This window comes from Cryptotermes secundus, unplaced genomic scaffold (assembly GCF_002891405.2).
Source record: "Cryptotermes secundus unplaced genomic scaffold, Csec_1.0 scaffold206, whole genome shotgun sequence".
NCBI classification, from domain to species: Eukaryota; Metazoa; Arthropoda; class Insecta; order Blattodea; family Kalotermitidae; genus Cryptotermes; species Cryptotermes secundus.
In genome coordinates, this window is record NW_019734313.1 from 726,013 (window position 1) to 752,351 (window position 26,339).

At 37.4% G+C, this 26,339-nt stretch overlaps 2 protein-coding genes across 5 annotated transcripts in view; one reads left to right on the forward strand and one right to left on the reverse strand.

Annotated features, from left to right (window-relative positions):
- Positions 1-457: 457 nt before the first annotated feature.
- LOC111868515 (mitochondrial intermediate peptidase) lies at positions 458-17,763 on the reverse strand. 4 transcript variants are annotated; one of them, XM_023859208.2, is made up of 11 exons: positions 16,757-17,239; positions 16,569-16,678; positions 16,309-16,461; positions 14,136-14,402; positions 11,322-11,510; positions 10,210-10,357; positions 8,290-8,500; positions 5,939-6,066; positions 2,856-3,077; positions 1,927-2,160; positions 458-1,067 (listed from the first exon to the last, which is right to left on the reverse strand). In XM_023859208.2, the coding sequence occupies exons 1-11, from the start codon at positions 16,931-16,933 to the stop codon at positions 774-776; spliced, it is 2,133 nt and encodes a 710-aa protein (XP_023714976.1). In that variant the 5' UTR covers positions 16,934-17,239; the 3' UTR covers positions 458-773. The 4 variants fall into 4 exon arrangements, with proteins under 4 accessions (XP_023714976.1, XP_023714978.1, XP_023714977.1 ...); XM_023859210.2 differs by lacking the exons at positions 16,569-16,678; positions 16,757-17,239 and adding an exon at positions 17,426-17,763; XM_023859209.2 differs by lacking the exon at positions 14,136-14,402.
- A 132-nt stretch (positions 17,764-17,895) lies between these two features.
- Positions 17,896-26,339, forward strand: part of LOC111868516 (histone deacetylase 6) — a 51,034-nt gene continuing 42,590 nt past the window's right edge. The window contains exons 1-2 of the mRNA XM_023859212.2: positions 17,896-18,229; positions 18,403-18,534. Coding sequence (XP_023714980.1) covers positions 18,227-18,229; positions 18,403-18,534 — 135 coding nt within the window. The 5' untranslated portion in view covers positions 17,896-18,226. The remainder of the gene's footprint in view (positions 18,230-18,402; positions 18,535-26,339) is intronic.

Here is a 26,339-nt window from a genome sequence, read left to right on the forward strand (position 1 = left end):
TTCTCATAACGTCAGTCACCAAACATCCCAATCAGGTGGTTATCCAGTTATATTTGAGTGATCCAATTTCAAATCTGTCTGGACACTGGCTGTCCTGACAGACTTTTTGTGGTTTTCCTCAGTGCCTCCAAATATTGGGACAGTACATTAAAATAGACCATGATCATGTCATTTCAGATTCATAGTCTATTTTGTAGATTATTTAACAATGCTGTTAGAAACTCGTTACAGAACACTGATTGATTAGATATAGTGTATACTGAATTGAAAAGGATGGGAATGAACTGGTCATTGTCTAATTTTGAGCTACTATTCTAGCATTTGCTTGGAAGGACTGAAGAAAACCACAAGATACCTGTGAGAATAGTTGGAGCCTTGGCTTGAGATTTGAAATGGGCTCCTTTCATTATCACTTGAGCCCACTTACTCAGTCAGCCCACCATTAAATAAACCAAAAAATCAGTCAAATATAGCCCCTATTTCCCAGAAGGGCTTTTGGCCTTTAATATCATATCACATCTACAAGGATATTCCCCAATCTCCCATTCATTTTGGATCTGCCCATCTGGGCTACCAGCCCCCTTTGTTTCAACATAACAGAGTATATAATATTTGTGATATATATATATATTATGTACAAAGTACGCAAATGTAGAAGATATTTTAACAAATTAACTGGATACTAAAGCACATTATCCAGTACACTCTCATTTTCTACTCATATATCATGATGTTTATTGGCCTGCAGCTCATACATATCTCATAACAAAACATTACTGCCGAATTCTATTAATATGCTCATTTTTACTGTCAATTTCATTTATTAAGCTGTTTGCAAGATTTTCAGGAGTGACTTCTCTTCCCAGGAAATCAGCTACAAGCTCACGTGCTGGCTTGCCTCCACCATGTGCCAAGCATTCCTGACGATATCGTTCTCCAGAAAATGAATTCAGAGGATCAGCTTCAAAATATGTTTGCCATATCCATGCTGCCACAGCACGTGACAAAAGGTATGCATAGTATTTTGCTCCATACCCTACCAAGTGTGAAAACCTCAACTGCCATGCCTGTGACAAGAAAATACTTGGTTCAGAACATTTAAAACTTACATTCAAAATATATAAAACTACAGTAAATTCCTAGTTATCTGGTATCCAAGCAACCAGAATACTCATCCAATAAGCAACAATTTCATTTACCATTTTTTAATGTTATTGAAAAACAAGTTTGCAACCCATAGTCCTTATGCAGGTACCGTTACTAGAGAGGTTCAATGAATTTCTGATCGTGTTAAAGTATATGCATCCAAAATCTTTATCCTATCAATCTGCTGTGTCACCTAGGAAGACTCCTACAAAAGAAGTAAAGCAATACAGGGTTGTCCTGACTATGTATGAAGAGAATTTCTCACACCCCACTTCCCATACATGCCAGATGCTGAATACCTACCAAGAAGTCTATTATCAGAGCCAAGACTATCTGAATTGCTGCCTGGAAGCACGTGTCTTGTGACCATGGCCATCGCACACAATGCAAAAAGAAAATCAACAAAATACACAAAACTAACTGAAATTTTAGTAAGTTAAAGGGCGTTTTGGATAATTATATATTTGAAGTCAAAGTTGTTTAAGGATCTCATGTCTTCATCTTGAATTAATGAAAAAAGGTGGACGTTGCTTCTTCATGTCAACTGCTCCAAAAGTATGCCAGTTATTTGGGCAAGGAAAGAAAAATCTCTCAGTAACTAATTTTCTCCATGGTACAGGAGAATTATGAATTCTGGAAGATCAAGAATTCTTTTACACTGAGTACAGATTTACTAAATCAAAATTCACTAAATGCAGGATCTATACTGTATCCCCCTCCAATTATTGGGCCTCCTTGCATAGCTACTATAAGTAATAGAATCGCGAGCTATAGACTTACTGTGTTTGGAACATATGGTATGCCATAGTATTGCTTCTGAAGTTCAGCCAACACACTAGTTGTGGATCCTTCAAGAGGATGTGAGCCATGATACCGTTGGTCAAGAGCAGAGTAGAAGACCTGTACTTGCATTTCTGAAGCAGCGAACAGATGTTTGGAGGCACAGAGCCGCACCAGCATCTCTTCTGGCATACATTCCTGTGTCTGAAAGTGCTTGGCAAACGTACGTACTACCTGAAAAATGTATATTTCTTTCCAAGCAACACTTGGTTAAATTCCTTGGGGGGGGGGGCTTATAACACATCCATCAGACTGAAGGTCAAATGGGTGGAAGTCAAATCACAAACTGCCATCTGAAAGATGAAAGACTACTGCATGGTATGCAGTCAAGTGACACTTAATGGGCTGACTTTGTGCATCTGAAGCAGTCAATTAATAAAATTAAATGTTCCATTCCACACTTAACATACAGAAAGGTGTTATAAAAATGAAAGAATGAAACATTTGCAGAAGAAGATGAAAGTAATATTATCAGGAAGATAAAACCTCCAAAATGCAGAATTATACACACTTTTAATTAAAATTAACTTCACCCTACATGCTCAGATAATGCATATTTAATATTTTGGAGGTGTTTGCCATTAACAAGACAGTGATTAGAAGTAAAGCACTGTTATAATACAATATATATATAATTTCCAAATTACTGAATAAAAACATGACCAAGTCACTGCTGTCTTTGAATGTTGTGCAACAATGCTTTCAGCATCAAGACTAATGGACAGTGGGATGACTGGTGAATTAAAAAGGACTATTCCACCATTTTTCTGGAGGGATTAAAAAAGTAAACTCTGTGGCTTTAGCAGAAATGTTCTGTTCTGTAATACTCATTAAAACTATTTGTAAACAATACCATAATCTTTACTCACTCTGGGATCAGCAGCAAAATATTCCATCAATACTGATGGCACTTCTGCAAAATCTGTGCTACATCTGGTCCCTGTGACATGTTGGTAGCGTGTTCGTGCCAACATGGAATGCATAGCATGTCCCATCTCATGGAACAGATTGTCTACCATGCTAGGGGTCAAGAGGCTTGGATTTGACCAGCATGGTGTTGGCAGATTCAACATCAGGACCACCACAGGATTCTACACAAATGATGACAAACATTGAGCAGTGCAGAAACAGAAGATTCTGAATTTATTGGCAACCTGGAGGCCTACACACTGAATGTTGTATTCAAGGTTAAAATGTGGATTTCTTGGCAAGCTGTTCTCTTCCCTCATCTTTGAATTAGGCATAGCTTTGTAACGGAGGGGAATATCAGGTGCCCTCCACTGTTTGGTGCCCATGTCAGACAACAATTACTGACTGAAGTGGAAAAGATTTAGAAGAACTCGTGATCTAATCACACTAGTATCCAGACATTTTCATGGAGGATCTCCTCCATTGTCTTCATGTATGCTTATTACTCTATGGCATCAAGGTCATGTCAAGAAAGCAAAGCCATATATCCTACCACTGCCAGTCCCATTCAGTGACAAATGACTTCTGACCAGTAGTAAGCGTACACAAATTCCATATGCTTATTAAATCACTATGCCAATGTTGCTTTTGAATCTGCCGTGAACTAAACTTGTTTTATTTTTTTTTATTACAATTCATTATATTTGATAGGAATTCCTGTGTTAATGTTCCTTCATGAATCTACTGTAATTAAACCCACACATTAATTTCTGGTTGTGATTCATTTTTCATCAAGATGACTGCACCAAAGACAAGGAAATAACTCTCTTTTCAAGAAAAAGTGTACATTTTAGCCCAAGTGAATGGTAATATGGAAACATGTTGCACTGGCTGCCAGATTGTAACTGCATGAACACTGAATACTGTTAAAAACAGGAAAGACACCAACAAGTGTTATGCACAATGTGGCAGGTTCTGTAGCCATAGGAAGAGCCTGAAACAGTAAGCATTTCAAGAACTGGTGAGTTGGCTGTGGCATAATTTCAAGAAGCTAGAGGTAGCAATGCGGCAATCAGTGGCACACTGCTCAGAGAAAAGGCTTTACACATTTCAACAGAGTTTGGCATTAAAGCTTCTGGTAGCAATATCAATGACTTCAAGCAATAACACAGTGTTGTGCCCAGAACTGTGTTGGGAGAGAGCAAATTGCACTCTTCAACAGCACTGAAACTGTGAAAGTTACAGTCACTCAAAATTACTGAGGGTTACAAACCTAAGAAGACTTATAATGCTAATGAAACCAGGCTGTTCTTTCAGGCTGATACCTAAAAGACACCAAGTTTGAAAGGGGGGCACTGCATTGGCAGAAAGGATTACAAGGAGATGATGATGGTTCTGTTAACCTGCAATGCCAATAGGACAGACAAAAACCCTCACTGCTTTAAAAATGTCAGAAAATTTCCCACAAAATATGTAACCAACAGAAGCATGGGCTACACGAACCGTCTTCACTGACTATTTAGGGGCACTCGATACCAATATGGGTTTCCAGCAGAAAAGTATTTTCCTTAACCAATGAGCTGCTCATCCCCAAGACACAAGATAACTCAGACTGTGAAAGTTGTGCTTTTTCCCCCAAACCACACCAGCATTCTCCAACCACCTGACCAGGGAATAATCAGATAATTTAATCATTACTACCACAAGCAACTTGTATGAAAAACTACTTCTATGATGGATCACAAGTCGCTTCATGATGGTAAATGTTTTGGATGCCCAACATTTAAATGCAGAAACTTGGTGCTGTGTCACATATACTACAACAGTGAACATTTTGCAGAAATGTGGATTCAATTTAAATCAAACCATGATGGTCAAGATGAAATAGAATTGAGTATAGCCCAAGATGACTGCAGTTAGGTGAAAGTTGATGTATCATTTCAAGAATATGTATCCAATGATAATAATGTAACATGTAAGGTGCGCACCTTAAGGCCCGTCCACATTACTCGTGCTCATGCGTCAGAAGCTTACTGCTGTCGGAAAATCAGGATCTGGAGCTGATATCTGTTGTGAAGAAATGCGAAGGCTTTGTGTGCAAAACAGTTTGAGAGTCCACTTTGTCAGCTCCAGATCCTGATTTTCTGGCAGCAGTAAGCTTCTGACATGCGAGCACGAGTAATGTGGATGGGCTTTTACCTCATTAACTCTGAAGTCAAAGATAACACACACAGCTGCACTCAGTAGTGTTGAGGTGTGCTGGGTTCAGCAGAAAGCAAAGGAGCAGCAACTTACTTTAATGGATGTGTGGAAGAAGTGAACTAATTACATTTTTGAAGAAAGCAGTCTTCTAGGATGTGGCACCATGTAGATATTGTGTTAACCGACATTTTGGAGGAACATATCGCCTCCATCTTCAGGGTGGAAGAAAAAAGAAGAAAATCCGCAAGCGAAGAACCAGTGTGAGCAGGGGCTAGTAGACCAATTAGTTGATCAAGGCGATACGTTCCTCCGAAACATCGGTTAACACATGGTGCCACATCCCAGAAGACTGCTTTCTTAATACTCACCGCTGTGAAAACCTCAAATCTTACATAATTACATTTTTAATGTAATACAGTATTAATTTAAATAGATACATAAATTTTAACTTCCATCAATTTTAAATGGTTCCTTCAGAGACATAAAACGCAGGTTTCACTGTATATCACTGTAACTACTACAGTTTTATCTAATACTTTATTTATAATCATTTTACATATTTACTATATTTTATGCTAGTTCATACTATTTTACCACTGTTTAATAAATCAATTTTAGACCAACTTCTTAAGATTCACGAATGCTGTAAAAACTATGCAAGCAATTATATTTTATTATGTTAGAAAGCCTCTTGAAGTTAAACAAACTAGGGCATAACATGTAAGGCAATGTAATGTTTTAAACAATTAAAAACACTGGATGGAACTTACATTTACTGGATTTGTATCATAATTTAAAACTAGGAAACTATATTCATATAATACTTATGTTGGTGCAGTACCTGATATGATCCATCTGGTAGTTCCTTTCCACCACGAATTGTGAAGTGGCAGTCTTGGTTGGGTTTTCCTGGGCGCTCATAGAAGTCGCAATAAATATGTCCTAGAAGTCCCTCTCTTTCATGAAAAACTGCAATAGAAAATGTAAGGTAGAAATTGAACCAATCTTACAACACTCAGAACTGTTATACAAAATGAAAATTATGAAGTATGGAACACATTCAAACATTCATACAATATGCTTTTGATTCATACAGTCTAGAGATTTATGAAATTTCTAATTTTAGAACATGAATGTGAACTTCATTTTAAATAGAGTTTCAAACTTCAGCTTGTAATTAATTTTGCTGATAATTCAAGGAATGTGTGTTCTTGCTGGGGTAGAAGGAAGAAGCAAGGAACAGTTAATATTACAGGTTATAGATCAATTCAGTAAGTTAATGTTATATATGACAGACAGGTCTTCATATTGAAGATATCCATGTAACTCACATGTTTATATGATGCAAACCTTATCTGTGATATTTCTTAATTCCAAAAACATTAAATTGTTAAAGTAATTTTTGTACTCTATTTCCAACAGACAAAAGAAAATGTTTAGCAATAAACCCAACCCCTGTGTCTGCTACCATATCACCATCATCCTTACCACTAATGAGCTCATCAGTCATTTTCCATCTTTTTAACATACCTTACTAAGCATCCTCTTCCTCCTCTATACTGATATTTTACCACATTTTCAGGATCTTATCAGAGTTTAGTTTATTCCTGGTGGCTAAAGAAAAAGTTGTTAAGTACCCATTCTTCACAATGGTCTTGTATTGAAATACAGTATGATTATTATGACAGTTATGATTATGTATTCCAATTTGACCAAGGTTCTGCTTTTACCACTGTGGCTCTGCATAGTGGTCATGTGATGCACTGAACGGTCGCCAAGCAACGAAACAGTCATGGATATACAACACTTTAGAACCATAAAACACTACTAAGGTGGACACAACTGGAACAAAGCATTTTGTACATGAAATATGTGCTATTGGAAAGTTCCCAGACTGCTGTTGTAACTGCCTCGGTGAAAGATGAGAGAGGAGGGCAAGGTCACACTTCTGCAAGCCTACTGCATTAGTCTGCTACGTGACACTGCACTGTGAACATGTATTGTTTTTACACAAGTGCTTTTTCAACTTTGTGTTTTGTTTCATCTGTGATGGGTGGCAAAATCAAACATGTCTGCATAAAGTTTTGCATGAAGCTCAGTAAATCTGCTACCGAAACCCCTGAAATGCTTTGTGAGGCTTTTGCAGAACACTCTTTAACCCAGACAGCAGTTTTTGAATGGCGTTCATTTTTCAAGGCCAGTCGAGTGTCAGCTGAAGATGACAAACGTTAGGGCGATCAAGCACCAGCAAAATGACAGAAAATGTTAAAAAAATGAAGAATTCAGGAACACATCCACGAAAACCATCGCCAATCAATCCATGAGCTCACAGACACTACTGGGATCAGTTATGGAGTTTGCCAGGAGATCTTAACAGAAAATTTGAACATGTGCCACACTGCCACAAAGTTTCTTCCCTGATTCTTGACAAATGATCAAAAGCAGTGGCGTGTAAACTTTTGTCTTGAGCTATAAAAGAAGGATAACAAGGACCGAACTTTTATCTCTAGGATCATAATGGGTGACAAAAGTTGGATATATGGTTATGATCCAGAAACAAAGCAACAATGACCAAGAGCAAAAAAGGCGTGGCAGGTCCGGACATCAACAAAGAGCATACTCATTGTTTTTCTTTGACATGATGGGGATTGTTCACTGTGAATTTGTTGCTCCTAACACTATGGTCAAGTCTTACCTTTTAATGTGATGTTTTCAAACATCTGAGAGAAAATGTGCGATGAAAAATACCCGAACTTTGGCACAACCAAAACTGGCTCCATTATGAAAACATGCCCACCCACATGTCCCTGAAAACCACAGAGTCTATGAATAACAGCATGGTTATCATTACCCATCCTCCATACTCGCCAGACTTAACCCCCAGTGATTTCACAATTTCCCAAATTGAAAATGAAACTGATGGGACATTTTGAAACAGTGTCTGACACTCAAAGGGAATTGCAAGCAGTACTCGACAGCATTAAGGAAAATAGCTTCCATGGTGCTTTTGAAACGTGGAAAAATGATGGGTTCGCTGTATACATTCCCAAGGAGACTGTTTTGCAGGAGATGACAGCCAAACTTGAGTAATTTAGGCCAGCATTTCTTTTTTACCTCGTCCAGGAACTTTCTGATAGCACCTAGTATTGAACCAGTCAAGTTTTTCTTAAAAGAAACTGGATGTTCTGATACCAGCAAGTTTGTAAACATCAGGAGCCCAGACTTCCCCAGGTGCCAGTTCATCACTGATGAGACTTATATTGTACAAGCTGTTTGTGAGAATGTTGAGACCCTCCATACAAGTCCCAAGTGAGAAGTATGGGGAGAATTCAGTACTGCCAACCTGCAACCAATCTCTTTTCACTTTGTGTGTGTAGTATGGTGTATCCCAGGGGGCCAAATCCTGCAACAGAAAGAATGATACTTCTGTGCATACTATTGGGCTGCAAATCAAGTGGAAGATATTCAAGGGAGCTGAACATTACCAACAACAGACACATTTCCTGTTACACTTACTTTGGTCATTTAACACTGGCCACAGTTCATTATAGGGATAGGTGAACTCAACTAAAACACTTCAGTGTTACAAAATGATGCTGTGCCAACTGCATAAATTGTATTATGTCAAGTGCATAAGAGAACGTCTGTAAAAGTTGTATTCAGAAACATGTGGGAAGAGCTCATCATAGCCTATACTTAAGTATCAACCCAGCATTTATCTGTAGGGCCTGAAAAAAAGCCATGATAAAGGTGTCACAAGAGCCTCTAACAGTCAGAAATCAAACCAGGGACTTCAAAGCTATGAAACTACGTATCAGGGTCAATAGGAAGATCTATAGGATGAACTGAATCTTGGTTTGTATCAGTCCTTATTTACATGATGCTCAAATAAAATTTTAAAAAGTCTTCACACAGAAATTTGTTATGCAGTATAAAATATCTCATGAAGATCTGTAACTTCTATGTGAAACATATTTAGATGTGATGACATGTAACAAACTATACGAGGGTTGGAACTTTAATAGTGGCAACTATTTATTTACAACTGATGCATGTTTCGAAGTTTTAGTCACCAGCATTGTGTACAACCCATTGCCAGCGATGTGGAAGTTGTAGGATACCTTTAGCAGCGCCTGTTGTGTTGATAGTTCGAATGGAGCAGTCTACTGCCTGAAGAATCTCTGAACAGTTCTGAAGCAAATGCCATGAAGTGGTTCCGTCATCTTAGGAATCAAGTCGAAGTCACAAGGGCTTAAGTCTGGAGAGTATGGTGGATGGTACAGCACTCCCAGCCCCATCAATCAAACAAATCAGCCACAGCTTGCCATTTGTGCATTTCCATCAAATCATGCAAAACCCATCATTATGCAATTTTTCTCATGCCCAGGCATTCCTTCAGAATGTGAAGCACCGTCATATGTGCTAATCCTGTCTCTTGGGCCAGCTCACAAATTGTATGGTGTCTATCACTCTCCAGTAACGCGGAAAGAGCATACACTTCTTCACTGACACTGGGACGACCTGGCCGACGCATGTCTGCCACATTTTGGCGTCCCTCATTGAAGGCTTTTACCCACCTTGCCACTGTTCTGTAAGGCAATGCAGATTCCCCACAAGCCTCTTGAAGACCTTGATGACACTGTCGTGCTGTACGGCCTCTGGCACATTCAATCTCTATTCAACTCCATTGGTACTGTTTCGAAAACTCTGTGACAACACTACATTAGACCGCCAGTTAAGATGAGGCTCTGTTCTTCTTGTCACTGTGCATGAGCGTGATGATGGAAGGGAGAGTCCATTTGCTCTGAGGTAAGGTAGGTATGTAACTAACATGTGGTATAAGCGACATAATTTGGTTCTGTTGCATGACATCTCTACAGCAGTGTTGCCACTATTAAAGTTCCAACCCTCGTACAATAACAACACATCTGTACATGCTTAAGTGATTCAGGGATGCAAAATCAAAAAGAATGGAGTGAAAAATATCTGAACCCCAAATCTAATGTAAACATTTCTACTGCTGTTAAATTTGTATAGTTTTTACTTAATACAGATGCATGAAATTTCTTGATTTCAATAAGATCACTGAACTGCAAGATCATTTATCCACACCTCTTCAGTGGATCCTGTGTTTGTAGCAGCCTTCAGCTTTTTCATAACATCAAAATCAACTGCTGCCCTCTTGTGGAGTCTCTGGGTCATGATATCAAGGAACTGGTTTACTGTGTCAGGAGTCTCTGCTGTGCTTGCCTTCAGAGCCCTGGTTCAATGCAAATTATTGGTCAATTAGAAGTGGAATCTCATCTTCTCTCTGTTGCCAAGCCCAGAGCAGACTGATTTGTAAAAATTCAACAAGTCATAGGAGAACCTCTGTTCCCAAGATACAAACATAAACTGTGGAAAATGAAATGTTTGCATGGTTGAACCATATCTTTAAGTACACATACAGTACATGCAACAGAAGACCAGCCTAAGAACACTGCTCACATCATGGCAGGGCTACCAGAACCTAGCTGACCAGCTCAATCAGTTCACTGACAGGAAAAGGGCAGAAATGCAGGATGCAGACAGACACTTGCCTATGACTAACTTCACATAGTAGAGTCCTTCTTGAGAAGCTACCAGTTGTGCAGTTAGCTAAGAAATTCTCTGCCTTTTATGGAACCTGAGGACTTTTTTTTTTAGTTTCATGGGGTGGGGTGAGATGGAGTCCACTTGGTACAATGGCCATTAATTGGCCTATTGCACCAGCCTTCAGTCATAGATGAGTATGAAGCATTTGATGGAATGAGAACTGGCCCGCAAATCCCAAGTACTTGGAGGAAACCTGTTCCAGTATCATCCTGTCCACCACAGATTCCACATGACTTGAGCTGGGATCTAACCCAGGCCACTGCAGTGGGAAAACGGCAACTAACCGCCTGAGCTTTTGCCTAGTCTCAACCTGAAGTTTCATTACCATGTTCATAAGGGTCTGACCCTAGTCTCTATCCAGACTATCAGACCCTATTTCTTGAAGATCCCTTTAATGTTATCCTTCCATCTATGCCTGGGTGTTTCAAGTGGTCCCTTCACTTCAAGTTTTGTGACCAAAATTTTGTATTTTCCTCTCATCTTTCCAACGAAGGTTACATTATTCTTGCTTTAATCCCTCTAATAATGTTGTGAGCAGACACTCCTTATTATGCAGTTCCTACTTTCACCCTACATCCAAATACACTTGCCTGTGACTGAATGTTGGAAAGCCACAAAGCTGAGCAAGTTCGTGGCGAGAACTAAGCATCTCACTAAGCAGATACTCTTGATGTTTGTCTGGGTGCAGGTAGATACGATATGCTGCTTCACGCACCATTGCATTGGGAGAGTCTGCATACAAACCAGTCACCAGTACTTGGTCACCATCAACTGAAAAACTGTAAAATATCAGAATGCAATTATGTGATGAGTCATTTGCATAATTCATATTTTCTGCCACAGCTACATACAACGTGCCTTTTTCAAACATCTGTATACTATAAATGAGGTATTGCATATGCAAGATTGTAAAGTGTACAGTGTCCACTGATATGCTAACTTCTATGCTCCTCAAATTACCTGTTAAGTGAAGAAAATGTAGCTAATGTAAGAAAGGGAAGTGAAATTCCAATTTTGGATGAGCTCCATAATTAAAACTGACAAAGTCTTCTCTTACAATGAAGAAATGTAAAGGTAAGGTAAAGCTATTCCTGTAAGAGGCCATAAAAGCCTGTAAGGTTGCGAGATGTTGAGGCTTCCAAATTTTCTCTAGACCGTTGGCTCACAGATGGCAGTAAGGTTGCCAGCCTTATATACCCATCACCCTTTACCCCCCAGGAAGGTTCCTGGTATTCATATCTGTTAAGAGGCTGAATCAATGCCATGGCCATAGTGCGGCTGGAAGGATTAGGTCAAGTGACCTCATCAGGAATTGAACCTGTGATCTTCCAGCCTGTAGCACAGTGCCTCACGTACTTTTGCACAAGAAATTCTGCAGTGATGATGAAAGGAAGAAGTCATGGTCTATACTGATGTAATATCATGATCAGACTCAAGGAAATAACAAAAAATCTGCTAGAACTGGACCTCACCTGTATTTCAACCCAAATGTCAGTTAGATGCAGTATCACTCTGGAAACCCAGTTGATGGGAAATCATGAAGCACACTGTAACAATACTTTCTGGTATATATATTTTGTCTTCAGAATCACACTTTCAAGATCTGTGATTTAAATAATTTATCAAAATATGACAAGTCAGAAAGGACAGAACTTGTTTTGTATTTCAGAAGTGATGGTGCACTCATTTGGCAGAGAACTATGGAAGTACTAGGGGCATTAAAAATGACTGACAATAAGTGTTTTTTCTTCACAGTAACCATTTATTGGAACAAAATACATACAAGTAATATTACAGGTATTCCCCGCCAATGTCTATGCACCTTTGCCATTGTTCCGGCAGTTTCCGTATTTCCACAGCAAACCATTCTTTGGGGGTATCCTGGCGCCACTGCCAGACAACTGCCTGAAACTCGTTGTTGGAGGTGAATGCTTTACCCTGCATTACATCTTTCTTTGCATCGAATAGAGCGTAGTTGCTAGGGGCAAGATCGGGCGACTACGGCGGATGAGGCAGCATGGTGTACTCTAGAGCACCCAGGGTGGCACTGGTTTGCTGACTACCATGTGGCTGTGCATTGTCATGTTGGAGAAGAACCCCATGCCCCCATTTTCCGTGGCGGCATTGCGGAATGTATCGGCGGAGTTGGCGCAGTGAATTGCACTACCGATCACTGTTGATGGTCATATTGGGGGGCAGCCAATCCAACAGAAGGATCCCCTCCCGATCCCAAAACACAATCACTATTTGCTTCCGGACGAATGGTCCCAGTCGTGAGCTCTTCGGATGAGGGTTCCTAGCGTGCTTCCACTCCATGGACTGACGTTCCTTTTCTGGAGTCTTGTGCCAGAACCACGACTCGTTGACGGTGACTAGAGGCTCAAAGAACTCCGCTGGATCTGCACTATACAGCTGCAGCAACTGTTGGCAGGTCTCTGAATGCTTTTGCTTCTGCGCAATGGTGAGAGAGTGGGGCACCAATTGAGCACAGACCTTTTTCATCTTAAAATCCTGATGGATGATTGGGTGCAGTGTTCCGAGTGACAAACCTGTTGCGTTCTCTAGTTCGTCGAAAGTGATGCGCCTGTTCTCCAGTATCAAGTCGGACACATGCTGGGTACTGTCTGGTGTGCATGCTGTTGCTGGACGGCCGCTGCTTTTTGCCTTTTTCTGCACAGTCCTTGCTGTCTTTGAACTCTGCTATCACGAAACACGGTTCTGCGACTTGGTGCTGCTCCCCCACATACGGCTGCTAACCTCATGTGAATGTGTGAAGCAGCCACTCCTTCCCTCCAGAGAAACCACAGTTGATCATTGCCCGTGACTGTCTGCTTCCATGTTGTCTGAGCATTGTCCACGACTGCACCTGCACACTGCCATAAATGACGCAGCACTTATTGACCTGTGCACAGTAGCAACGTCATCTCATGGCCATAAGCGGCACTATAGTAGGTCTTCCCACATACACCGACTCATATTTGACACTGCTACTTTTTCGGGGTTATGGAAGGAATGTCAATCATTTTTGAACAACCTAAATATTAAGTAAATGTGAATATTTATCGCTGGCAATTACTGTAGAGTAACATTCTCAGAAATGCCTCTTCCTTCATGCCTCAAACATTGGTGCTTCCATTATAATATGAATAAATATTAAATAAAGTACAATGTACTCACCAAACTATGTTTTCTCTAAATATTTACTTCTGAAAACATAGGTGTGTGTTACATACCATCAATACAGTAATTTAGTGATCATATTCTTTATACTTCTTTCATGACAGTGGCTTTAAATATGACTGTGCAGTTGTAAGTTTGAATTAAACTTACTGAATGGACAATACATGTAGCACCTCCCACTGTATTCTGAAGATGAAGAAGAGAAACAAAAATGAGCTGCTTACAACTGACGTAAGTTTTGTGGAAGTGAGTCCCTTGGGATAGCGCGTGGAGAAACAGCACCTGCTATGAACCTCTGTCCCACTTGCAGGATTGAATCATTGAGTGCCACAACTCGCTTTCTCTCTGTCTCTGGCAGGTGGATGCCAGACTGTTCGAAGTCAAATAGGAAGAGTTGTGCAACATGTTGATCTAAAGAGGACATAGGAAATTTGTCCCCTCCATCCACAATGGCACGAAGTGCACAGTACAGCTCTTGGTGGGTGTTCAGTCTGCATAAGAAAACCATCAGTGTAGAGAACCTGCTAGGGTATTTTAAAATATCCCTAAAGAATTATAACATTTATCTAAGCCTTCAGATAGAGTATGAAATTACCTAATTCCATGGTACAGAACCTTCCTTGAGCAGTGGATAATTACTTAAATGAACAAGAAATGTTAATTTCAGAATCTCCGCCATTGCATCATAACTGATTATATTCTAGATTTTATTTACCATTACACTAAACCACAAGGGGTCATTCCATGTGAAGTCATCCAGATAGGTTGCTCGACCATTTAAAAAAAATATAATATTTTGTACACTTATTTCTACATATTTTCATACTTTAAAAATATTTTTTAAAAATTTTTAATCTGATTGGTTCTCCCGGTACAGCCGTTTTTATAATGTGAAAAAAAAATGCATTTTCGGCTGAAATGGAGTTTCGTGTTATCTTCTGTCTATTATTCAGGAACGAAGGTCTACAATAATCTTCCACAACACATTAAGGATGTATCAAGTGATATTAAGATGTTTGAAGTACTACTGAAACAATTTTTACTACTACACTCTTTTTATTCATTACAAGAATATTTCTGTTACAAATCCCCTTAAGGTATTTGAATAACTCTACTCTAAAAGGAGATAAATAGCCAGATTTGTATTTTTGTATTTATAATTATTTATATTGGGTATTTTGTAACTTTTATTTTATTTTATTGTATACAAGCATTGTAATATCTTATTTTATATTACTTATTTATATTGTAACTATTATGTATCTCTTATTGAATTTTTTCATTAAAATGTGCTAATAATGTATGACAGGACTGTTTTCCACTTGTAATTTACTTGTAATGGATTGTATTAGAATGTTTATGATATTTGTACGACAAGTTGTATCTTGTGCCAAATTTGTAACCAAGACGATCTCCACATCCACATGAGTTTGTAACTCCTGATAGGATTTATGGAAGTGAAATAAAGTATGTATGTATGATAACTACTGAAGCTAGAAACTCCAATAAAAAACCAATTTGTTCCTCATGATATGGACTACAAATTATGTCATTACAAATTTTTACTCAACTCACGTCCTCTAGGTGTACTTATGATTGAAACTTACCTATCGATTTTGGGAAAAAAGCTATTTTTGACCTTCAGAAACCAATGGGAGGGGGCAAGTATCAGATCTGTGGTTTTTACCCTTTGTCGTTGCCTACATGGGGAATATAATCACTTAGTTTTGAACCCTGCATCTATTTTCCAAAATTTTCCAGGAGCTTCCAAACTTTGCTCTGTGAACAAAATTGGGCTATGGGCAGTTACCTAGCAATAGCCCAGATATCGCTTCTGTGGAGAAATGTTTACCAAGTCACTGCTCAGAAACAGCGGTTTGTTTATTCACCTAGTGCATAGAAATGGCTATACTCTACGTTTGTTCTGCGGTCTCTGCCTAGTAATGGGTCTATACACCACATTATATACCTATAATCTCTTCTGATCAATGTTTCTAACAAACATTTGAATGGATTCCTTATTTTTCCCATACATGCTACGTGTTCCACTGACTGAATCACCAAAATAATTAAAGAATGCAAATTCACAACACTTTCAATACACATCTTCATTCTTTTGTTACTTCATCTCTCTTGGATGCACTTCAGTGCTCTGTACTCACATAGCCCAAATACATTTCTATTTATCAAATTTAAATGTTTTTCATTTAAGTTACTAAACTCTGTCCATATTTTCATGTTTGTTTGTTCCTTTAAAAATCTTAAAGGATGTTACAAAAGTGATGTTCCTAAATACTTACCCTGGACAACCAAAAGGCAATGAAATTTGGAGCCCTTTAAGATATTTCTATACAGGTGCTACTTTCTCAGACATTAAAATATATACATTGTGCATACCTTTCAACTATTCCACTAATACTGACACAAGCATCTTCAGCAGCCTGGGAATGTGCAGCTTGTGGGTGGGCGATCCTGACAAATTCAGCTAAATCTGCAACTTTACACAGTGTGTCTGACAGTTCATCAAATATTTCTACCATCTTGCGGGTCCTGTAAGACATCATGCTTCATACATCTTATACATATGACCGCCTACAAGGAACAGAACGAACACTATACTAAAATACAAACGTAAATTACACATAAAATTGCTTAACCTGTCGGGACCGCATGCTTCAGAGATCAATTTTTCTGTTTCCCATACCGTTCGCTCTCTCATGGCATAAAAACCGTCATGACTCCGTAATTCTGGAACGCCGAACAATCCCTAAAACATGAGCTGCAATAAGATGCCTAAAATCACTGGTCGAGCACTTACATAAACTGATCATGTAAAATGACTTACAGCGTCATCCTTAATTAGACTCAGATTAAGCTTCCGCCCAGGTCTGGTATTAAATGCTGTTGCTAATGGTGACCAAGTACTAACTGAGGCTGTGATCAGCAATTTCAGTTTACTATAGACAAGCACGGAGTTTCGTGTTCTCCTTGAAATGACAATCATGCTATATATCGATAACATGCACGTGGTTAACAATTCCTAAGCACCCTTTCCAACAAATTCAATCCCGTTGTTATAACAGGTTTATAGATCACAATTAGAAACATCTGCCTCGCGTTCTATTCCAGCATCTCCATTTTCATTAACTGTTGTAACATACACGCACAACGCGTACAACACTAGCCCAGCTATCTAAACGATCTAAACCATCTAACCGATCTGAACTTCAACAATAATGTTACGTTAGCCTACTACGGCTACTAGGTCTACTACGCTCTACAGCTCTACAAGACACGCCTACATTCCCTTCTGCCGTAAGAACTGCCAACATACCAAAAAACAGCAAATGATACAAACTTTAACAATAATTCAAGAATCTTCTGACAAAAAGCAGATATTGAAATAACAATATTAATTACAATTGGCATTATATACAATCATACTCTTTAAGCGACAATATCCATTTTCTTAAAACTAGCAAATACGGATTACTAGCATGGGTAGCACACCTACCATGGATCAAGCATCGGTAGGTTAATTTAGGCTAAGATTAACTACTAAATTCTAACTGCTCTCACGGCAATTAACTATTGATGTAAACACAGCTCTAGGATGTTTATGCCGTTTGGACGCGGGCATTGTTGCCGACGTTTCGGAGGTACATGTTGCCACCACATTGATGACCGAGACGGGGTGGGGGAATAATTGCGTGCGGTGTCACTAGGTTTTTCACGTGGCGGCATTCTTCCAGGCCTTCCAGGTCTTCCAGGTCAGGCTCGGTGAGGCTTCCGCCCGCTGTGGACGGGAACATTTCTCGTAAACGCTCGTGGACTCGTGGAAGTGCGAAGAACAATACGTACGGAACTTTGTGCCGATCTACGTGCTTCGCAGACTCGGAGTTAAAACCACGGAGTATTGAGTTTCATATCAACAGTTGACGATAAATGTCACTGGTAGTAGTCCGTGACTCTCCCAACCTCCCAACGTCTCCCACAATTTACATTGAATTGCATATCTATACACAATAATCCGTGCTCTCTAGATTTCAGCAGCGCTCACTTGTCAAATTTTTTAGAATTATGAAGCAGTGCAACCAGGCCAATGGGTTAAAGTGTGTGTTATGGTTGTGCGTTTGAAAAGAACTTATTTGTCATTGTTTCTGGTGGTGTGTAATTAAATATAGTAGCAAGAGTCGCAAATACTTTAAATTTGAATTTTCAAGGCCGTACCTTAAAACGGTGTTGTGACAAGCTGTATGCATGCCAAAGTCCGAAGTTTTCGTACAGCAGGTTCACTGACTTTGGGTTAATCCAAATGGTTAGTATTCTCTTAGATTTCAGTGGAGTGTATTCCATACAAAATAGCTTACTCCCCTGAAATATATTATGAATTAAGGGCCTCAGGACTATGTAAAGTCTGAAGCAGCTGTGTTCGGTTATTGGTTTTGATTGGTTGTCATCTTTAACCTTTAAATATGTGCATTCGTACAGGATGAGAAAAGTGTGAGGTATTCGAAATGTGGCGAGATTACTACAAAACGATCGGGGAAGAAATCAACTTTCCAGACGTCCACCACTGAAAACGGACCTCCACTGAGACGTTCACCGAGACTGAATGAAAAGGTTAAATGTTGCATAATATTCTTTCGATAAAGGTGTAGAATATGGATTGGATCCTTCCCTCCAGTATAAGTAGCAAAACTAATCCAGTAAGAGCAAATAATACCAGTCCAAAGCCAGTTGGACCACTGTTGGATCAAAAACTACCCTGAAGTGTGACATGGGAGATCACGAAAACATTTTGCTGCTCTGTAGTTATTTTGGGGGAGGGGAAAAATTGCATAATGCAGTTCAGAACCTTCTGCCCGACCTACAAGATTTCACCCACCAAGCATGAAATTGTCGTTTTTTTATAACTTTTCATAATGTTCTCTACAATTCGGGGAGTCTTTAGCACTAACTGGTAATCTCTCATGATATTTTTTTTTAAGTTATCAAAATGGATCCATTTTTTTGCATTTATCGGTAATATTACATTTTAATTTTTAAGTTCTATGAGGGAAATGTCGTCAATAATATGTGCTAAAGGTTGAATGTGTTTAAAGTTAAAATCTAGTAGTTAAATAAAATTAGATAAAATATAATTTTTATTTCTAAATGTTTGAAATATTCTAACAATCCTAGCACTTAAAGCACACCAGACACCAACTTTCACTGGATAGAGCTCGGTTTCATGGGTTAGATATGGATTCTGTGAACTCCAGTAATTATTTTATATATTATATATCCCTGCAAGTGAAACCATGTTTCATCAGAAAAGAATGTCGATTGCAGATTGACGACAGACACTGTTGACAGACTGTAGAAACCAACTGCAAAAACAAACCCTGCTAGCTGAATCACGTGGCTTCAAGGCATGAATTTTGTTTTATAGGGTTTAAGCTTCAGCAGTTGTGTTGCTGTTCTTGCATTAGACTTTGACACTCCAGTCTCTTGAGGTAGATGTTTCAGTGATTTTCTAGGTGCTTGTTCAAGTCTGGCCCTTATGTCATCAACTCATAACTTCTCCTCATTATTCTAACTTTATTCACCAAATTATGAATTGTTTGCCTGCTGGGAACTCTTTCATCACAAAATTTATGTCAAAATTTTCACCTACACTTTTCAGCAGATCCGTATCTCACGTAGGTGTCATACAGAAATACACATTGCTCTAAAACATAGTGAACCATGTAATGCCACACTGCTGACTAACTGTTAACTGGGAACAAATGGCTCATGGCACTGATAAGCACTTATGCAGGTAAGACAGGAAAGCAATTGGATGATGAAGAATGCAGTCTTCTGGGATTTGGCACCGTGTATATGTGGTGCCAAATCCCAGAAGACTGCATTCTTCATAGTCACCGCCGTGAAAGCCTCAAATCTTACAATTGGATGATAATTCTGAATCAGTTATTAGCCAAGTAGAAACACCCCAACAAATAGTTCCTAGTATTAGAATAACAGGAAGAGAAAGAAAAATCCCTGTTACAAGAACAAATGATTTTTTATGGTAGAGGCAAATACTAAGGCTAACAAAGAATTTCACATTCCTCCTATCACTTCTTTTAATGGAATAACCAAAAAAGCAAATGAAATCAAAATGTTTAATGTTTTTCATCAGAATATCAGAGGGTTAAGAGGAAAAGCAAACGAACTATTAAGTCATTTACATCCAGTTTTCCCTCATATACTATGCTTTACAGAACATCATATGAATCCCTTGGAACTGCAACAACTAAATATAGACTCTTATAAACTAGCAGCAAACTACTGTAGAACTTTGTATGAAAAAGGAGGAGTATGCATTTACTTACATACAAGCCTAAACTTTGTAAATATAAAATTAACAAAAGATTGTATTGATAAAGACTTTGAGGTATGCGCTGTCAAGCTCAACCTAAGATCCAAAAGATTCTGCATAATCACTGTATACAGAGCTCCAACTGGTAATATTGATACATTCATAACAAAACTAGACACAATACTTAGAAACTTATATAGCTCAACACAAGAATATATTATTTGCGGGGATATTAATATCAATTATCTTTCCGACAGTGAAAGGAAAAGTAGATTGGATGCTGTACTGAGAACTTATAACTTAATAAATATAGTAAATTTTCCCACCAGAATTCAAGGAAACTCGGCTACTGCTATTGATAACATATTTGTTGATATTACTAGTAGAGATAATTATTCTATAAGACCTATAATAAATGGATTGTCCGATCATGATGCACAATCCATAACTTTTAACACAATAAACATGAGATCATATGCCAAACAATTTAAAATAATAAGGAAAATTAACAAGCATACAATAGATGATTTTCTAATCAAACTCAGTTATGAAACATGGGACTTAATATTTTCTAGTGATGATGTCAACACAATGTTTAATTCCTTTTTAGATACTTATTTAAAAATCTACTACGCCAGTTTTCCACAAAAGAAAATTAAAATCTCAAATAAAAAAAGTGACTGGATCACTTTAGGAATAAAGACATCTTGTAAACGCAAAAGAGAACTTTATATAGCATGTAGAAACAGCAATAATCTTGAATTAAGAAATTACTATAAGAAATACTGTAACATATTATCTGGGGTTATTAAGGAAGCAAAAAGGCTAAAATATGATAGCAAAATTAAAAAATCTAATAATAAAAATAAAACCATATGGGATATTGTGAAATTTGAAACTAATAGGGGTTCTCATAATGATAGGATATGCACATTAAAGGTTAATGGGAAAAGGATTCGAGAGAATCATGTGATTGCAGAGACTTTTAATAAATACTTTTTATCAGTAGCTGAAAAGAGTAATGTAAAAAATAAACAAACTAATATAAATACTAGCCATTTTCCAAATACTACTCCGATTCAGTATTTATTACAAGCCTTTATGAATCCCTTCCCAAATATTAAGCTTAATTCCCTATCTACTAAGGAAGTTGAAAATATAATTAAATCTCTCAAATTAAAAAATTCCTATGGATACGATGAAATATCTACCAAAGTATTAAAAATGAGCTCTGTATACATCAGCTCTCCTCTAACTCACATATGCAATAAATCATTATCACAAGGAATTTTTCCAGACCGTTTAAAATATTCACAAATAAAACCGTTGTTTAAAAAAGGAGATAAATCAAATATTTCTAATTATAGGCCCATATCACTTTTAACTTCATTTTCAAAGGTATTAGAAAAAGCCATGAGCATTCAATTACTTGAACACTTAAATAAAAATAATATCTTAGTGGATGAGCAGTTTGGTTTTAGAACTAACACCTCAACAGATTCAGCTATATATAAGCTAACAAACGAAATTCACAAGGCATTAAACAGTAAAAATTTAATAGGAGGTATTTTTTGTGACCTCGAAAAGGCTTTTGACTGTGTCAATCATGAGGTCCTGCTGTCGAAATTGGAATTCTATGGTATAAAAGGTAAAGCAAAGCTATGGTTTGAATCATACTTTAGTAACAGGTATCAAAGAGTCGTAATTACTGATACAAAGCTAAATCTAAATGATTCATCAACATGGGGTAAAATGAGACATGGAGTCCCACAAGGTTCGATTTTGGGCCCTTTGTTGTTCCTTCTCTATGTAAATGACTTACCCAAAATTATAAACGAGAAAACTGTGCCTATCCTGTTCGCTGACGATACTAGTGTATTAGTTACAAGTTTGAATTATAATGATCTCCATGTAAAAATAAATTCTGCTTTACACAGTATAAATGAATGGTTCAAAGTAAACCAACTCTCTATAAATTTTAACAAAACTCATTATATTCATTTCTCAGCCAGTAATAATAAACCAATAACCGAAACAAAAATTGCATACGAGGGAAAAGAAATTACAACTGTATCTAATATAAAATTTCTTGGAATACACATTGATGAGAAAATGAACTGGAAATGCCATATTGAACATATTACTTCAAAGACAAGTGCGGTTTGCTACATAATAAGATCAATAAAACCATTCACGTCCCTAAGTACCTTGAAAATGGTATATCACTCTTATTTTAATTCAATCATAAATTATGGGATACCCTTTTGGGGCAACTCACCCTTAAGCATAAAAATATTCAGGATGCAAAAGAATATAATTAGAATTATGTTGGGTTGTAGAAGGAGGGACTCGTGCAGGAAATTATTTAAAAAACTAGAAATATTGCCCTTGGCATCTCAGTATATACTTTCTCTTATGCTTTTTGTAGCAAAAAATAGAAGTGAATTCATAGTAAATTCAGAGATCCATAGGAAAAATACTAGGCAACAAAAAAACCTCCATCTACCCCTAGTAAATTTGAGGATGTATCAAAAGGGAATCTATTATTCAGGAACGAAGGTCTACAATAATCTTCCACAACACATTAAGGATGTATCAAGTGATATTAAGATGTTTGAAGTACTACTGAAACAATTTTTACTACTACACTCTTTTTATTCATTACAAGAATATTTCTGTTACAAATCCCCTTAAGGTATTTGAATAACTCTACTCTAAAAGGAGATAAATAGCCAGATTTGTATTTTTGTATTTATAATTATTTATATTGGGTATTTTGTAACTTTTACTTTATTTTATTGTATACAAGCATTGTAATATCTTATTTTATATTACTTATTTATATTGTAACTATTATGTATCTCTTATTGAATTTTATCATTAATATGTATGTGCTAATAATGCATGACAGGATTGTTTTCCACTTGTAATTTACTTGTAATGGATTGTATTAGAATGTTTATGATATTTGTACGACAAGTTGTATCTTGAGCCAAATTTGTAACCAAGACGATCTCCACATCCACATGAGTTTGTAACTCCTGATAGGATTTATGGAAGTGAAATAAAGTATAGTATAGTATAGTATAGTACTGCCTACTGCTGACAAATCATAAACAAACATCCATCCATTCATTCATTCATTCATTCATTCATTCTTTTATTAATCCTGTAGATCATGATACAATGATATAGGACAAGTCTTTCAGCTAATATACATTATTAAATTAGAACAATCTTAATACTAAAAAAATATATAAGAAATACATTTTATACATTAGATACTATATACTTCTGCTTATATCAGTAGCCAATATTCGAGAATTCATCGTTCACATTTATTTATTTATTTATTTATTCTCTATAGATCATCGTTACATGATATAGGACAAGTCAGTTACTGTACATTGGCTGATTACAATAAATAAAGTTACAATACTTAAAATTGTTTACAGTAGATTACAGTAGCTTACAATAGTTAAGATTTCATATAGTGTGAGGTGGAATCCATATTAGGTCCCCTCGGCACGTCGGCTTCCATATGTCCTATTGTACCGGTACTGGTGCATGAACTGCACTGCCCGCCATGTAACACAATACTGTGTAGAGGTCTACAAGTTAATTATTTTTCTTTGTTCCAAACGTTATCAGCTGTCAAGCATGCTGATTCACCGCAAAATTCGTTTGCGCTTTGCAGCTGGCAATGCTCTTGTCATGGCGAAGCGCAGAGCCATGAACTCATCAATAGCTTTAAAGTTGTCCCTGTATTTCTCGCAGTGATATTATTGACACATCGATTGTGAGAGAAGATTATGCTATGCGTGGCCTGCACCCAAACTCTTAAGGCAAGAAGAGGCTCACACAAATTATTGTTGAGGGGTTGTTGGTGGTCATGTGTCAGATATAAACCGTATTCTTGTGATATGCCATGCTTCTCCTTTGTAGCTTAAATTCAAAAGCACAGAGAGTTTAATATATATTAAGTGCAGTCTTGCAGTGTTGGAAGATCACAAACAAAATGCAGAATCATCCAACTCAATAAATATATTTCATCAGAATATCAGAGGATTGAGAAGCAAAAGTAATGAATTAATACACTTTTTTGAAATAGACAACATAAACCCTCACACAATATATTTTAGTGAGCATCACTTGGTTGAACAAGAGTTACTGCACCTCATAATGAATGGTTACTTATTAGGCTTCAGCTTCTGCCAAAAACGCCAACAGAGGGGGGGGAATGTCTGTTTTTGTTAGGACAGATCAACATTTCAGTAAAATTGATATATCTCATCAGTGTAAGGAGCAGGAGTTTGAAATCTGTGCAATTTAATTAGTAACTAAAACATCTAACCTAATTATATTAAGCTTGTACAGAACTCTCAGGAGATGTTAATGAATGTCTAGGGAGACTAGAATCCAAAGTCTGAGTTTTAATCTGCAGAAACATAAATGTAAACTAATTAAATGAAAGTAACCAGAGAAAACAAGTAAACTGTTTACTGAAGACATACAATTTTTCACACAATGAATTTTGTAACAAAAATTCAAAATCCCTCAAGTACGTCTGTTGTTAATATTTTTATAGATATGAAAGGTTAAGCTCTTGTACATCTTCTGTAGTGAACAGCCTCTCAGACCACAGTGCTCAGTTCCTTACAGTAAATAATAAAAAGGTAAAGTTGCCCATATGCTTAACTAATTAAGCACTACACCATGAAAACATGGGAAAGTGGAGGTATAGATCCACGTTTCTCTTGACCTTGGCACTAGTTGGAGATGAGTGGTCAGCTTCACTCCCTGGCTGCTTTACCCCCAGAGAAAATGCTGCCGGTACCCATTGGATATGGGGCTGGCTGGGCCCCAGTGTTGGTTTGGACAACGTGGAGAAAAGAAAATTCTTAACCTTGTCAGGACTTGAACTCCAACCTCTCTGTCATGCCATTTCATTTTTAAAAGAGGCATTCCCTAGAAAATTCCCTGCTGTTAACACCATTGAAACCATTGAAACTGAGATAAAAAGTAGTACATTCCCTCAAAAACAAAAAACTTATCATGTGATCAGACAGCAAGTAAAATTTTAAAAGTTTGCGCATCTGTAATCACTCACTGATTAACTCACATTTGTAATTGCTCACTATTACAAGGATTTTCCCTGATAATCTTAAAATTTCATTAGAAAGACCACTGTGAAAAAAAAGGTTACAAAACTCTTATATCAAACTACAGGCCAATTTTACTATTAACTACTTTCTCTAGAGTACTTGAGAATGTTGTGCACAGTGGGTTAAGCCAGTATTTGCAGACTAATAATGTGCTAATCCCAAAACAGTTTGGCTTCAGGAAAGGAATGTCCACTGAAAATGCAGCCTTTAAGCTAACAGATAGTGTATTAAAATCTATTAATCAGAAAATGCATGTTCATGGAATATTCTATGATTTGACAAAAGCATTTGACTGTGTAAATAAAAAATTTATTAACTAAATTACATTTTTTTTTTGGCATTCAAGGCACAGATCCTACCTAATAGAAAACAAAAGATTGAAATAAAATCATCGAATTTTACTCAAAATACCTACTGAAACTGGGAAACAGTAAGTCATGGAGTTTTCCAGGGGTCAATTTTAGGACCTTTGCTCTTTGTGATCTATATAAATGACCTCCCTCCTACATTAATCACATTATCAGTACTCATAATATTTGCTGATGACACTAGTGTCATAATTTCTAGTAAAAAAGGCTGTCCCTGAATCTAGACAAAACAAATGTAAGATTTGAGTTTTTCACGACAGTGACTGTGAAGAATTCCATCTTCTGTGATGTGGTGCCATGTAGATCTTGTGTTACCTAACGTTTTGGAGGAACATATTGCCTCCATCTTGGGTAGCAAAATCCGCAAGCGAGGAACCAGCTGTGAGCAGGAGGCTGCAGTTTGATCTGTGTTGAATATCAGCAGCACTGACAGTCTCAAATCAATTTATTTTTCTTACTTTTAGTCTTTAATGAAGTATGGAATAATTTTCTGAGGTAAATCATCTGACAGGGGAAATGTATTTTCAGTGCAAAAGAAAACTGTTAGAC